The sequence below is a fragment of the Diceros bicornis genome, chromosome 31 (assembly GCF_020826845.1).
Source record: "Diceros bicornis minor isolate mBicDic1 chromosome 31, mDicBic1.mat.cur, whole genome shotgun sequence".
Lineage (NCBI taxonomy): Eukaryota > Metazoa > Chordata > Mammalia > Perissodactyla > Rhinocerotidae > Diceros > Diceros bicornis.
In genome coordinates, this window is record NC_080770.1 from 14,557,942 (window position 1) to 14,573,000 (window position 15,059).

Consider the following 15,059-nt stretch of genomic DNA (forward strand, 5'->3'; position numbering starts at 1 on the left):
TTACTTTGCCTCACGATAGAGTCAGGCTAATGGTAGTGCCAAGAGTTTTCTCAAAAAAGTTGGAATCCACTTAACACATGATGTGAAGAACAATTAAAACCCCAGAGATCTACCCTACAGAACATGCAAGAAAAAAATTTTAATCTGGATAACTTTAAAGTAGCTACTCAAGATAAAAATATGTCAGTCCACAGAGCATCTAACTTATTTACTACATCCTCTTCCTTAAAAAATAAAAGGCCATTATCTGTAGGATGAGTTAATTTGTTGTATAGGATTGCCAGTTGATAGCAGTTTAGTGTTAACACAGGCAAATGTTAGGTGATGCCTACCAAAAAAGAGAATTTTATTTTTAGCATGGTTGATCTGGAGTCACCCTTTCTGGTAGTATTTAAAGGGTAGAACAGGTTGCACTTAATCCACATCTAGTAAAAGAATGTCTGATTATTTCCTTTTTCCCAAATGCACACCCTGGTTAAAGGCAGTAGGTTCCTTTGAAGATGACTGTGAGAAAGATCGACAGCATGCAATTTTGGCAGTGTGGTGAGTCCTTCCTCAAGTGCACCATCTCTCCCTTCCTTCAAGGAGTTCTGGGTCTGTAAACTGGGTCGAATCTGGGAATTAATTGAGAAGTCATGACTCTGTTTTTATGATTCCAGTTAGACTTTTGAGTTCATGTAAATGACATGGTGTAGTTACTGATATTTAGTAAGTGTTCAAGAAGTGTTGGCTATTAATTTTATTATTATCATTGTAGTTAATCCTCCCAACAACACTGTGAGGTAATGATAACCCTGTTAAAGGTTGAGGAATGTCTACCAAAATATTTACTTTTTGGTTTTACTCATTTTACATGCAAGAACACTGCAACTCAAAGATGTTTAACTTTGGCAATGTTACTCAGAAAACATTGAATTTGTGGGGTCAAAGCAGTCTGACTCCAGACCCTGTCTTCCTCGACTGGTGCCCCACCCTACCTCAGTCAGCAGGATTAGTGACTCGGAGTTACACTAAGTGCCTGTGGCTTAGCTACAATTGATCCCTGTACAAGGTGGCAGAGCACCAGGAAAAGGAAGAATAAGTGGAATATTATGTCATTCCTTCCAGGTTGATTCCATCAGCTTGATCAGTGTAATAACTACATTAAATCATATATCATACTCTTGCTTCCCTAAGAAGCCCAGATGTGTGATTCAACAAAAGAAATGGCACTTATTTTAAAGGCAAGCTTTGTAAACTAACAGGATTTATACCTGAGGGTCTTTTTGTTGTTGTTGTCTGGGGTTTTTTTTCTTTTTGGTGCTATTGCAAATGGTATTGATTTTAATTTTGAATTCTAATTGTTCATTGCTGGTATAGAGAAATACAATCGATTTTTCTATTTTGTATAACAACCTTGAATCCTATGACTGCTAAACTTAGTTATTTTATCTAGGACCTTTTTTTTCCTGTAGACTCCTTAGGATTTTTTACACTAGACAATCATGCCATATGTGAATAGACACTATTTTATTTCTCTCTTTCCAATATGTATTCCTTTTATTTCTTTTTCTTGCCTTATTGTAATGGCTAGGATATCCAGTGCCACACTGAATGGGAGTGGTGAGAATGAATATCCTTGCCTTGTTACCTATCTTAGGGTGAATATGCAGTCTTTCAATATTTAGTATGATGTTAAGTGTAGATTTTTCCTGTACACTTTTTATCAGGTTGAAGATATCCCCTTCTATTCCTAGCTTGCTGAGAGTGTTATTTTTATCAGAAATATTACATTTTATGGAATATTTTTTCTGCATCTATTAAGAGAAGATCATATGGCTTTTCTTCTTTAGTCTGTTGATATGGTGAATTACACGGATTGATTTTTGAATGTTGAACCTGCCTTGCATTCTCAAGATAAATTCCCCTTCATTATGATGTATTGTCCTTTTGGTATACTGATGAATTGGACATGATAGTATTTTGTTGAGGGTTTTTGCATCCATGTTCATGGGGCACATTGTTCTGTAGTCTCCTTTTCTTATAATATCCATTTCTGGGTTTGGTATCAGGGCAATTCTGGACTCTATTTTGCAGGAGTTTTTGTAGATTGGTATTATTTCTTCTTTACATTCGTAGTAGAAATTGCCACTGAAGCCGTCTGGGCATGGAGTTTTCTTTGTTGGAAAGTTTTAAGTTACAAAATCACTTTCTCCGATAGATATAGGACACTTTAGGATGTATATTTCTTCTTTAGTGACTTTTGGTAATTTGTGCTTTCAACAGAACATAAATTTTGAAATTTATGAGTACAGAGTTGATAATAGTATGACCTTTTTATCCTTATGTCTATTGGGTTTGTAGTAATGTCCTCTATTTCATTCTGATATTGGTAATTTGTGTGTTCTCTCTTATTTCTTGGTCAGTTTGGTTAGAAGTTTATCAACATTATTGATCTTTTCAAAGAACCAGATTTTATTTATTTTTATTTTTAATTTTTAACGCCTTTTTTTTATTGTGGTAACATGGTTTATAACATTGTATAAATTTCAGGTGTACATCATTATACTTCTATTTCTGCATGGATTACATCATGTTCACCACCCAAAGATGAATTATAATCCATCACCGCACACATGTGCTTAATCATCCCTTTCACCCTCCTCCCTCCCCACTTCCCCTCTGGGAACCACAAATCCAATCTCTGTCTCTATGTGTTTATTTGTTGTTGTTTTTATCTTCTACTTATGAGTGAGATCATACAGTATTTGACCTTCTCCCTCTGACTTATTTCACTTAGCATAATACCCTCAATGTCCATCCATGTTGTCACAAATGACTGGATTTCATCATTTTTTATGGTTCAGTAGTATTCCATTGTGTATATATACCACATCTTCTTTATCCATTCGTCCCTTGATGGGCAATTAGGTTGCTTCCAAGTCTTGGCTATTGTGAGTAATGCTGTAATGAACACAGGGGTGCATGTATTCTTATGCATTCACGTTTTCATGTTCTTTGGATAAATACCCAGCAGTGGAATAGTTGGATCATATGGTAGGTCTATTCTTAAATTTTTTGAGGAATCTCCATACTGTTTTCCATAGTGGCTGTACCAGATTGCACTCCTACCAGCACTGTATGAGAGTTCTGTTCTCTTCACATCGTCTCCAACACTTGTTGTTTCCTGTGTTGCTAATTACAGCCATTCTGACAGGCATGAGGTGATACCTCATTGTTGTTTGATTTGCATTTCCCTGATAGTTGATGTTGAACATCTTTTCATGTGCCTGTTGGTCACTAGTTTTTAGATTCATTGATTTTCTTAATTGTTTTTCTCCCCTCGAATCCATTGGTTTCTGCTCCTATCTTTTATAATTTCCTTAGTTCTGTTTGTTTTGGGGTTAATTTACCATTCTTTTTCTAGTTTTTAAGGTGGAAACTTAAAGCATTAGTTTGAGACCATTATTCTTTTTTTGTATCAACACTTCATGGTATATATTTGCCACTCATCACTGCTTTAGTTGCATCTCAAAACTTTTGATATGTTGTACTTTTATTTTCAGTCAACTAAAATATTTTCTCATTTTCCTTGTATTTTTGAAGCATCATTTATTTAGAAGTGTGTTGCATGATTTCTAAAGTTTGGTATTTTCCAGAGATATTTCAATTTTTTAATTTAAGTTTAATCCATATTGTTCAAGGATGTATTTGGTGTGATTTCAGTTCTCATAAAATTCTTAAAAATAGGGTATATCTTGGTAAATGTTCCATGTGCACTTGAAAAATATATATTCTGCTGTTGTTGAGAGAAGTATTATATAAATGTCAATTAGTCAAGTTGGTTCTTAGTATTGTTCAGCTCTTCTATATTATAAGATTTCTGCCTATTCTATAAATTACTGAGAGAGGACTGTTGAAGTCTTTATACCAGTGGGTTTATCTACTTTTTTCAGTTCTATCAGTTTTTATCTCATGTACTTTGAGCCTCTGTTGTTAGGTGTATACATTTCAGCATTTCTTATGTCTTCTTGGTGAATTGATGCCTTTATTATAATGCAATAGTGCTTTTTACTTCTAATAATATTTTAGTCCCTTTGAAACTTATATCATTGCAAAAAAAATCTATGGTATAAGATTATTGATCCATTTCTTAAACATAATTTCTGTCTCACCCCAAATTAAACATAATCCTTTGGGGTTTGACAAAATACGAGTTGACCTATTGTTAATTTCAAGGAAGAATCGTAACAGTTAAATTTTCATCAGGTGATTGATTGTTTAGGAAGAATAAATTAAACATTAACATGTTAGTTTCAGTGAACTTTGAAATTCCGCAAAAAACTTCCAGTGTTACATAACATGATTCTTGCAAGGGCACAAGGGAATGTTTTTGCGTCATCACACAGTGAAGATCATAGTGGATTCAAATCATAGTCTCACCACTCACTATTGGTGTGATCTTGGACAAGTCATATAACTGAGCCTCCATTTCCTTTGTGGTTCTATGGACAAAATATATCTGCCTTGCAGCAAGGTGATGTGAACTAAATGAGATGCAAGATGAGTGCCTGGCACAGAATGGGTGATCGGTGAATGCTCGTTCTCTTTCCCACCCCTGTCATACGCAGTTGCTTGTCTTTTTTTCCCTAAGAATGTTCCACCCTCACCTTTAAGGACTCAGGGAGGCTCTTCCGCAAGGATTTCTCTAGCATCTGCAGCATTTGTGGGCCTTGTAAGTGAAACATCTTGGCAGGTATATTAACCTAAGGAGAGGATCAAGAAACATCAAGGAATGAGAAGTGCTGCAAGACATACAAAGACACAGGACAGACATGATAGGCAGTTCTGGCTAATGGCTTGGCCTTCATGCCTGCTGTTTCATTGGAGCCCCATTTACTAAACTTCTCACTAACTCCAAGGAAGAACAAGACTGGCAGAAAGCACAAGTGCCTCTTTCTGAAATTATTTTTATTATTTTTTAAGCTTTAAAAAATATTTCTTAGTTTTCATACCACCCAGAATTCCAATAATTAAGGATGCAGTGATATTAACATATATATATTACCTAAGCATGCATGAGCGTCCTTTGAGATTAAATTTCCATCCATGATAAGCCTGACTGCCATTTAGAAGCTGTATGACATTAAGCAAGTTACTTAACTCCTCTGTGCCTTGGTTTCTCATCTATAAATGGCAATGACTACAGTGACTGTCCCTTAGAGTAGTTGTGACACTTAAATAAATCAATACATATAAGATGTTTGGAGCAGTGTCTGGCACATAGTAAGCACTCAGTTAATGATTATGATTATTATTATCATTTGCAGAAGCAAAAGTTAACCCACATGGTCATCCAAAAAAATCCATTGGGTGACTTTTCTTCTGTGCAAGAAATTGTTGTGAGGATTAAATGGGGTAATCCACATAATCTGTCAAGTGGTAGAAGAGATCATGAATTTTAAGTCTTTAGCAGAGTGCCTGGCATAGAGGAGTACTCAATATGTATAAGCCATTTTAATTATTGCCATCATTATAACTTACATAAAGCATATCTTTTCTTGATTCTAGAGCCCCTCCCCCTCAAAAAAGGAAAAAATCTTTTTCTACAGGGACAAATGAATGATGTAGCACAATATTTTGCAAACTTGACTATGTATTAGAACCATCTGAAAAAATGTATTAAATTATTTAATCCTGCCCCTGCTATATTTTATTTAGAAGGTCTTAAGGAAGTATGAGATCTAGAAATTTACATTTTAAAAAAGCTCTTAAGACTATTTTTATTATTGTTGTTCAACTTAATTGTTATAATTTACATACAATAAAATTCACCAATTTTAACTGAATACTTCGATGAGTTTTGAAAAATGTATATATTAGTGTTACTAGCACCATTATAATGATATAGACAATTTGAATAGCCCCAAAAGTTTACTCATGTCCCTTTGCAATCCATCTCCTTTTCTTACTCCCAGCCCATAGCAATCATTAATCTGATTTCTGGCCTATGGCTTTTCCTTTGACAGAATGTCTAATAAAAGGAATTATTTAGTTTGTAACTATTTGAGACGATCTTCTTTCACTAGCAAAATGCCTTTGAGATTAGTTCAAACTGATGCATAATCAACAGTTCATTTCTTTTTATTGCTGAATAATATTCTATTGAATGGATCTACCAGAGTTTGTTTATTCAGTCACCAGTTGAAGTACATATGTGTTGTTTCTAGTTTTTTGTGTTATGAATAAAGATTCTGTGAACATTCATAGACAAATCTTTGAACATATGCTCTTATTCCTCTTGGGTAAATGTGTAAAAGTGCATTTGCATGGTCATACAGTAAGCATATGTTTAACTTTATAAGAAACTACTAAACTGTTTTCCCCAAGTGGTGGCACTCTTTTACATTCCCAAAACAGTGTATGAGAGTTCCATTTGCTCCACATTCTCTCCAACACTTCCCCAGAAGAATTTCTTATGCAGCCATATTCAGGAATTGTTGATATAGTAGGTAAAATCCTCAACATACCCTTCAAATCAGTAAAGCAAGAAGATTTGATGAACTAATTCTCAAGGCAGGCCAAAAAGCTGAGGCCAAAATGTGTTTCAATAGATGCAATATTCTGAGAGCCTGACAATACTGAACGTTACCCAAGCCATCTTGGAAAACAGCAAGTGTTAAGGAAACCCCTTCACTCCCTTCGCGTTCCTGAAACAGCTTACTGCAAGGTACCATCCTTCCCCCTTATGACTTAATAAGACTCACGGATACTTCCCATGTTTACCTATGACAACGCCAAACACCGACCTTCCAAATTCCTAATCTTTGCCTCACAGATGATTAGTGGAATTATGAATCACCACTAATAAAGCAGAACAAAATCCTTGTTAACCAAACTTCGGTTAAGCATCTCTCCTTCCCTTAGGCTGAGTCAGCATATAGCCCCTTCTTAATAGCCCCAACAAGAACAGGCTGAACTCAGGTAAAACATTCATGGAGCTGTATTGATCCCACTGCTCTTGCCTCCCACTTTCTCACATGGGACTCTCTCTAGCACTGCTCCCTGGTCCCTCATAAATGATTAACTTCACTGTTTATCCCCACCGACCCCACAGAACAAAGTGTTCTGATGTGTTCAAGTTTTAGTGGATTTAACCAAAGTTTAATGAAGGTTCTGTCCTCCACACAGGGCTCTAAACCCACTCAGCCTGAGCCAACGTTGGCAGGCAGGAAGATTGTCCTAAGCAGAAAGACACTCCATGAACCTTGCTTACTCCTCTCTGTAAAAGAACAGCCTTTTTCTGCCTGATCTAGCAGATATTTGTAAACCTTATAGTCTGAAAGTTCTCACTGTTGAAATAGTCCCCACTCTCTATTATCTTTTTCTCTTCTTGCAATAATTCTTTCAAATAAAGTTTCTTCTTACGTAAGTCTGGAATTGTTCTTTATTTAATAATACTTTGGTATAGCTTCATTATAAGTTAAATGGACTTTTGGGAGATCAACAAAATTGACAAACCTTTAGCTAGACTCACCAAGAAAAAAAGAGAGAAGGCACAAATAAGTAAAATCAGAAATGAAAGAGGAGAGGTTACAACAGACACCTCAGAAATACAAAAGATTATAAGAGAATACTATGAAAAGCTATATGCCAACCAATTCGACAATCTGGAAGAAATGGATAAATTCTTAGAATCATACATCCTTCCAAAACTGGATCAAGAAGAAGTAGAGAATTTGAATAGACCAATCACCAGTAAGGAGATCGAAACAGTAATCACAAACCTCCCCAAAAATAAAAGTCCAGGACCAGACGGCTTCCCTGGTGAATTCTACCAAAAACTCAAAGAAGACTTAATACCTATCCTTCTCAAACTCTTCCAAAAAATTGAGAAGGGGGGGAAGCTCCCTACCTCATTCTACGAAGCTGACATTACCCTGATACCAAAATCAGACAAGGACAACACAAAAAAAGAAAATTACAGGCCAATATCACTGATGAACATCGATGCAAAAATCCTCAACAAAATACTAGCAAATCGCATACAACAATACGTTAAAAAGATTATACACCATGATCAAGTAGGATTTATTCCAGGGATGCAGGGATGGTTTAACATTCGCAAATCAATCAACGTAATACACCACATTAATAAAATGAAGAATAAAAATCATATGATCATCTCAATAGATGCAGAGAAAGCATTTGACAAGATACAGCATCCATTTATGATAAAAACTCTGAATAAAATGGGGATAGAAGGAAAGTACCTCAACATAATAAAGACCATATATGAGAAACCCACAGCTAATATCATCCTCAATAGTGAAAAACTGAAAGCTATCCCTCTAAGAACAGGAACCAGACAAGGATGCCCACTGTCACCACTCCTATTTAACATAGTACTGGAAGTCCTAGCCAGAGCAATCAGGCAAGAGAAAGAAATATAAGGGATCCAAATTGGAAAGGAAGAAGTGAAACTGTCACTATTTGCGATGACATGATTTTATATATAGAAAACCCTAAAGAATCCACCAGAAAACTTTTAGAAGTAATAAACGAATATGGTAAAGTTGCAGGATACAAAATCAACATACAAAAATCAGTTGCATTTCTATACACTAACAACGAAGTAGCAGAAAGAGAAATTAAGAATACCATCCCATTTACAATTGCAACAAAAAGAATAAAATATCTAGGAATAAACTTAACCAAAGAGGTGAAAGATCTGTACACCGAAAACTATAAAACATTTCTGAAAGAAATTGAAGAAGACACAAAGAAATGGAAAGATATTCCGTGCTCTTGGATTGGAAGAATTAACATAGTTAAGATGTCCATACTTCCTAAAGCCATCTATAGATTCAATGCAATCCCTATCAAAGTTCCAACAACATTTTTCACAGAAATAGAACAAAGAATCCTAAAATTTATATGGAACAACAAAAGACCCCGAATAGCTAAAGGAATCCTGAGAAAAAAGAACAAAGCTGGAGGTATCACACTCCCTGATTTCAAAATATACTACAAAGCTATAGTAACCAAAACAACATGGTACTGGCACAAAAACAGACACACAGATCAATGGAATAGAATTGAAAGCCCAGAAATAAACCCACACATCTATGGACAGCTAATCTTCAACAAAGGAGCCAAGAACATACAATGGGGAAAAGAAAGTCTCTTCAACAAATGGTGTTGGGAAAACTGGACAGCCATATGCAAAAAAATGAAAGTAGACCCTTACCTTACACCATACACAAAAATTAACTCCAAATGGATTAAAGACTTGAATGTAAGACCTGAAACTGTGAAACTTCTAGAAGAAAACATGGGCAGTACGCTCTTCGACATCGGTCTTAGCAACATCTTTTCAAACACCACGTCTGACCGGGCAAGAGAAACAATAGAAAAAATAAACAAATGGGACTACATCAAACTAAAAAGCTTCTGCACAGCAAAGGAAACCATCAACAAAACGAAAAGACAACCTAACAATTGGGAGAAGATATTTGCAAACCATACATCTGATAAGGGCTTAATCTCCAAAATATATAAAGAACTCATGCATCTCAACAACAAAACAACTACCAACCCAATTAAAAAATGGGCAAAAGACCTGAACAGACATTTCTCCAAAGAAGATATACAGATGGCCAACAGACACATGAAAAGATGTTCAAAATCACTAACTATCAGGGAAATGCAAATCAAAACTACAATGAGATATCACCTCACGCCCGTCAGAATGGCTATAATTAACAAGACAGGAAACAACACGTGTTGGAGAGGATGTGGAGAGAAGGGAACTCTCAAACACTGGTGGTGGGAGTGCAAACTGGTGCAGCCACTATGGGAAACAGTATGGAGATTCCTCAAAAAATCAAGGATAGAACTACCATATGATCCAGCTATTCCACTGTTGTGTATTTATTCAAAGAACTTGACAACACCAATTTGTAAAGGTACATGCACCCCTGTGTTCATTGCAGCGTTATTCACAATAGCCAAGACTTGGAAGCAACCTAAGTGCCCATCAAGGGACGAATGGATAAAGAAGATGTGGTATATATACACAATGGAATACTACTCTGCCGTAAGAAACGATGAAATCCAGCCATTTGTGACAACATGGATGGACATTGAGGGTATAATGCAAAGTGAAATAAGTCAGAGGGAGAAGGTCAAATACCGTATGATTTCCTTCATTAAGTAGTAGATAATAACAACAATAAACAAACACATAGGGACAGAGATTGGATTGGTGGTTACCAGAGGGGAAGGGGGGATGGAGGAGGGTGAAAGGGATAATTCGGTACATGTGTGTGGTGATGGGTTGTAATTAGTATTTTGGTGGTGAACATGATGTAATCTATGCAGAAATAGAAGTATAATGATGTACACCTGAAATTTTTACAATGTTATAAACCAATGTTACTGCAATAAACAAAAAATAAAAAAAAAAACAACCAAAAAAAAAATCTGTAATACAGCATCATGTAGTTGTACATGTTTGAAGAAAATAAAGTACAGATGCATCTTATAAAAAAAAAAAAAAAAAAGTTAAGTGGACTTTTGGGACTAGCCTGGAAACCTGAGTACCAATCTATTCATCTATTTATTTACTTATTCAATAACTCAATAAATATGTATTGAGAATCTACTGTAGTGGGTTTGTAAGGTGTCGCCTTTGCTGTCCCCCAGGTCCACCTTCAGTTTCTCTGTCACCTGGCCCAGGTGAGGGTGTTTTAGCTCCTTAATGAAGGAACCTGGCTTCTGCAGGACATCCATTCTACCAAGGTCAGAGTCAGCATGAAGTGACCAAGTCTCTGTCCCTGTGAGCTCCCGCTTGTGCTGTGGGTTTCAGCTTGTTCTTATTCTCTCTCCCTTTAAATCCATTTTCCTTTCCCAACTACGTTCCCTGTGTAACTTCAACCTTCAGCAACAGATGGGAAGAAACAGCCTTACAGAAACTGTTTAACTAGACACACAATTGCAAAAGGTCTAATGCCCCTTCTCTACTTGGACCCTGACTGATACACTTTGATCAACTCATTTACCTACCTACTTTCCTGACTGTTGGTTTAAAGTTCACTCTGGACTGTTTTTGGTGTCCATGAACTTAGCTCATCAGTGCTAGGAATCTGACTTCAACTGGCTCCTTCTCTGCTCACTTTGGCTTCCTAACTCTCTGGCTACTGTGTTCAGAGCCTTCTCTTCTCCAGCTTGACCTCTGGGAACACTGGTCCTTTGGGAAGATTAAGTAGAATCTGTGCTTGCAGAAATGGTATTGGTGTTAGTGTGTTTCTATTGGCAATCATGCTCCAGTTAATAAAGATCTCATTACATTTTTTTGATCCTTTGTTGGAGAATTCTTGGATAACTAATGTTTTGATTTTGTTAAATGTGTTCCTTTTTACCCAGGATTTTTTTGTCAGTTATATGGGGACAAAAACAATCCTTTCTCTTAACCTTGAGTTTCCTTCATGATTTGTGGGGAGGAGAGTCTTGAGAACCACTAAGCAGTACTTGTATCTTTTTAATTTTTTCCAGTGTTATTGAGGTATAATACATGTAACATTGTGTAAGTTTAAGGTATACAATGTGATGATTTGATACATGTATACATTGCAAAAGGATTGCCACAAAAAGGTTAGTTAACACTTCTATCACATCACATAATTACGTTTTTTGTTATTGTAAGAACGTTTCAGATCTCCTCTCTTAGCAACTTTCAAGTATGTAATTTGGCATTGTTAATTACAGTGACCATGCTGTATCTTAAGTCCCCAGAACTTATTTATCTTATAACTGGAAGTTTGTACCATTTGACTAACATCTCTCCATTTTCTCCAACCCCAATCCCCTTACAATCATCATTCTACTCTCTGTTTCTACGAGTTCAGCTTTTTTAGATTCCACATATAAGTGAGATCATACAGTATTTGTTTTTGTCTGTCTGACTTATTTTACTTAGGGTAATGCCTTTAAGGTCCATCTATCTTGTTACAAATTGCAGGATTCCCTTTTTATTCATGACTGAATAATATTACATTGTATACATATACCACAACTCCTTTATCCCCCATTCATCTGTCTATGGACACTTAGTTTGCATCTATGACTTGGCTGTTGTGAATAATGCTGCAATGAACACAGGAGTACAGATATCCCTTCAACATAGTGATTTCATTTCCCTCAGATATACTCACAACGAGAATTGCTGGATCATATGGTAGCTCTGTTTTTTAATTTTTCGAGGAATCTCCATACTGTTTTCCATAGTGGCTGCACCGATTTACAGTCCCACCAAAAGTGCAGAAAGGTTCCCTTTTCTCCACACCCTCTTGGAGCCAACACTTGTTATCTTTTGTCTTCTTGACCATAGCCGTTCTAACAGGTGTGAGGATTATATCTCACTGTGGTTTTATTTTTTTTGGCAAGTTCCAAATTTTATTAGATTCAAAATACATTCGATAATATAATCAGAATAAACATATAATACTGATAAGATAAGATTTTTTAAAAAGGTACTAATATTTGTTGGAAATGTACAGATGGTGATTAATGTGGAAAAGCATTCTGACTTTTGCAACTTTTCTTTTTGGTTGCCAACCATAATTTAACAAAACCCTAGGAGCTAAACAGTAATTCCCCATACTAAATACCTATACACACAATTTGAACAAACACAATGTATAAGAAGATTTAAATTTTTTTTTTTTTAAAGAATGAAGACTTTTATTTATTTATTTGTGTGTGGGTGTGAGGAAGATCAGCCCTGAGCTAACATCCATGCCAATCCTCCTCTTTTTGCTGAAGAAGACGGGCCCTGGGCTAACATCTGTGCCCACCTATCTGCGCCCATCTGCTTCCACTTTATATGGGACGCCACCACAGCATGGCTTGACAAGCAGTGCCTCGTTGTGCGCCCGGGGTTCCGAACCCGGGGTGCCAGCAGCGGAGCGCGCGAACTTAACCACTATGTCACAGGGCCAGCCCCAGACTTAAAATTTTTAATATGACAAATAACTTTGCTTCTTGTTAATTTTTGTAATCTATATTGAATTGATGACAATGATATTTGCAGGCAATGATGTATATCTAAAGTATTTCTATATTTGTTAAACAAAACTCATGATAGAGAGCATTCTCACACAGGCTTGCTGGCAGGAAAGGTAGGCTTGAGGAATTGCTAAAAGCAATTTCATTGAGCTTGGGATACTAATTTTTAATTTTTATCCAAATAAATACTATTTTTCAAAATTAATCTGCCTAACTTCACCAGTAGCCTTTCAACAATTTTTCCTCTATTTATGATTACATTTACATCTTTATTTATTTATTTTTGGTTCCTTGAGCTTTTTATTTATTATTTTCAATTGAGCTATAATTGACAGACAGCATTATATTAGTTTAAGTTGTTCCACATAATGATTTGATATTTGTATATACTGTGAAATGATCACCACAATAAGTCTAGTTAACACTGTGGTTAGTTATCATTGTGATTTTGATTTGTATTTCCCTGGTGATTAGTGATGCTGAGCACCTTTTCATGTACCTGTTGGCCATTTGTATGTCTTCTTTGGAAATGTCTTTTCAGGTCCTCGGATTATACGCTCTTGAGTTGTATGGATTCCTTATAAATTTTGGGTATTAACCCCTTATCAGATATAACGTTTGCAAATATTTTCTCCCATTCCCTAGGTTCCCTCTTCATTTTGTTGATAGTTTCCTTTGCTGTGCAGAAGACTTTTAGTTTGATAGAATCCCACTTGCTGATTTTTGCTTTCATTGCCTGTGCCTTTGGTGTCATATCCAAAAATCATTGCCAAGACTAATATCAAGGAGTTTTTCCCTATTTTCTTATAGGAGGTTTATGGTTTCAGGTCTTACATTTAAGTCTTTCATTCATCTTGAGTTAACTTTTGCGAGTGGTGTAATATCAGGAGTTGTACCTTGATTGTAACTGCTGGGGGCAGGATCTGGGACTAGTAGGATTCATGTACGTCTTGTATTGAAGTTTTTGTTTTTACCATCAAAGTACAGTTTATTAGTTTCCTTTGTTGTCCTTTTCTTCCACACAAGACCACGGAATATTTCTTTAACGCAGCATCTGATTTAACGCCTCTGGTCTTTCTTCATTGTATTTATGCTCTATCTCATAACAGGTTTCAAAATTCAGCTTTTATTCTTCAAAGTCTTACTCAAATGTCAGTTTTTTCCCCTATCAATTCCCTCTGCTCCTTCAATCCAAAAGAACAAATAACTGTCTTTTCTGCACTCCCCTAGAATTATGTACATATTCAATTGCAAAACTTGTGACAGTGAATTACAGTTTACCTTCTAGATTGTGAATCCTGGGCAGGGATTCAAATTATTTATTCTTTTATTCTCAATATTTACCACACTCTCTGATACCCTGTAAGGACTCAATAAGTGTCTGTTTAATGATTGACTATATGAAGTATTTATATTAACATAACCATCTATTTAGTCACTCCACTTATCAAGGGCATAGACTCATTCATTCATTCAACAGGTACCCATTGAAGGCCTACTATGTGCTGTGTGTGGGAATTTGTACCAAATCCTTCTTTGAAAAATGCCCCAGACCAGAATAGAGGGACCTATGCCCTGTCTTGAAAGGTCTCAAGACAGTAGAAGTATGTCTTTTCTGCAGATTAATCCAACAGTTTAGCTATGGGCATCTCACAAAAATGTTACATGAAAATAAGAAGTAAAGCTGAGTTTGATGCCAGATTACTGGGGATTTAAATTGTACACTGCCAAATACATTTGGGACAACATTCTGCACGTGCACACACATAGACACGCTGAAAACCCAAATGATGTTCAATAAATGCAGTTGACAAAAACCGAGGAGACCCAAGGGGGCTGGCACATTTTGGTGGTTTGCCAGCACTGATAATGGGCAAATTCTTCTAAAGTGCACTTTGAAACCTTTGACGTAGCCTTTGTAGTACTTGGAATTTATTCAAAGAAAACAATTCAAAATACTCTACGAAAAATTTTTGTAAAGTAATATTAACTTATGGGGAAGTACCAGACAC

The 15,059-nt window shown here is 36.0% G+C and overlaps 1 protein-coding gene across 1 annotated transcript in view; it reads right to left on the bottom strand.

Annotated features, from left to right (window-relative positions):
• Nucleotides 1–15,059, bottom strand: part of LOC131395040 (glycine N-phenylacetyltransferase-like) — a 61,281-nt gene that overhangs the window by 7,568 nt on the left and 38,654 nt on the right. Inside the window, exon 2 of the mRNA XM_058526813.1 lies at nucleotides 4,650–4,745. Within this exon, the coding sequence (XP_058382796.1) occupies nucleotides 4,650–4,727 (78 nt within the window). The 5' untranslated portion in view covers nucleotides 4,728–4,745. The remainder of the gene's footprint in view (nucleotides 1–4,649; nucleotides 4,746–15,059) is intronic.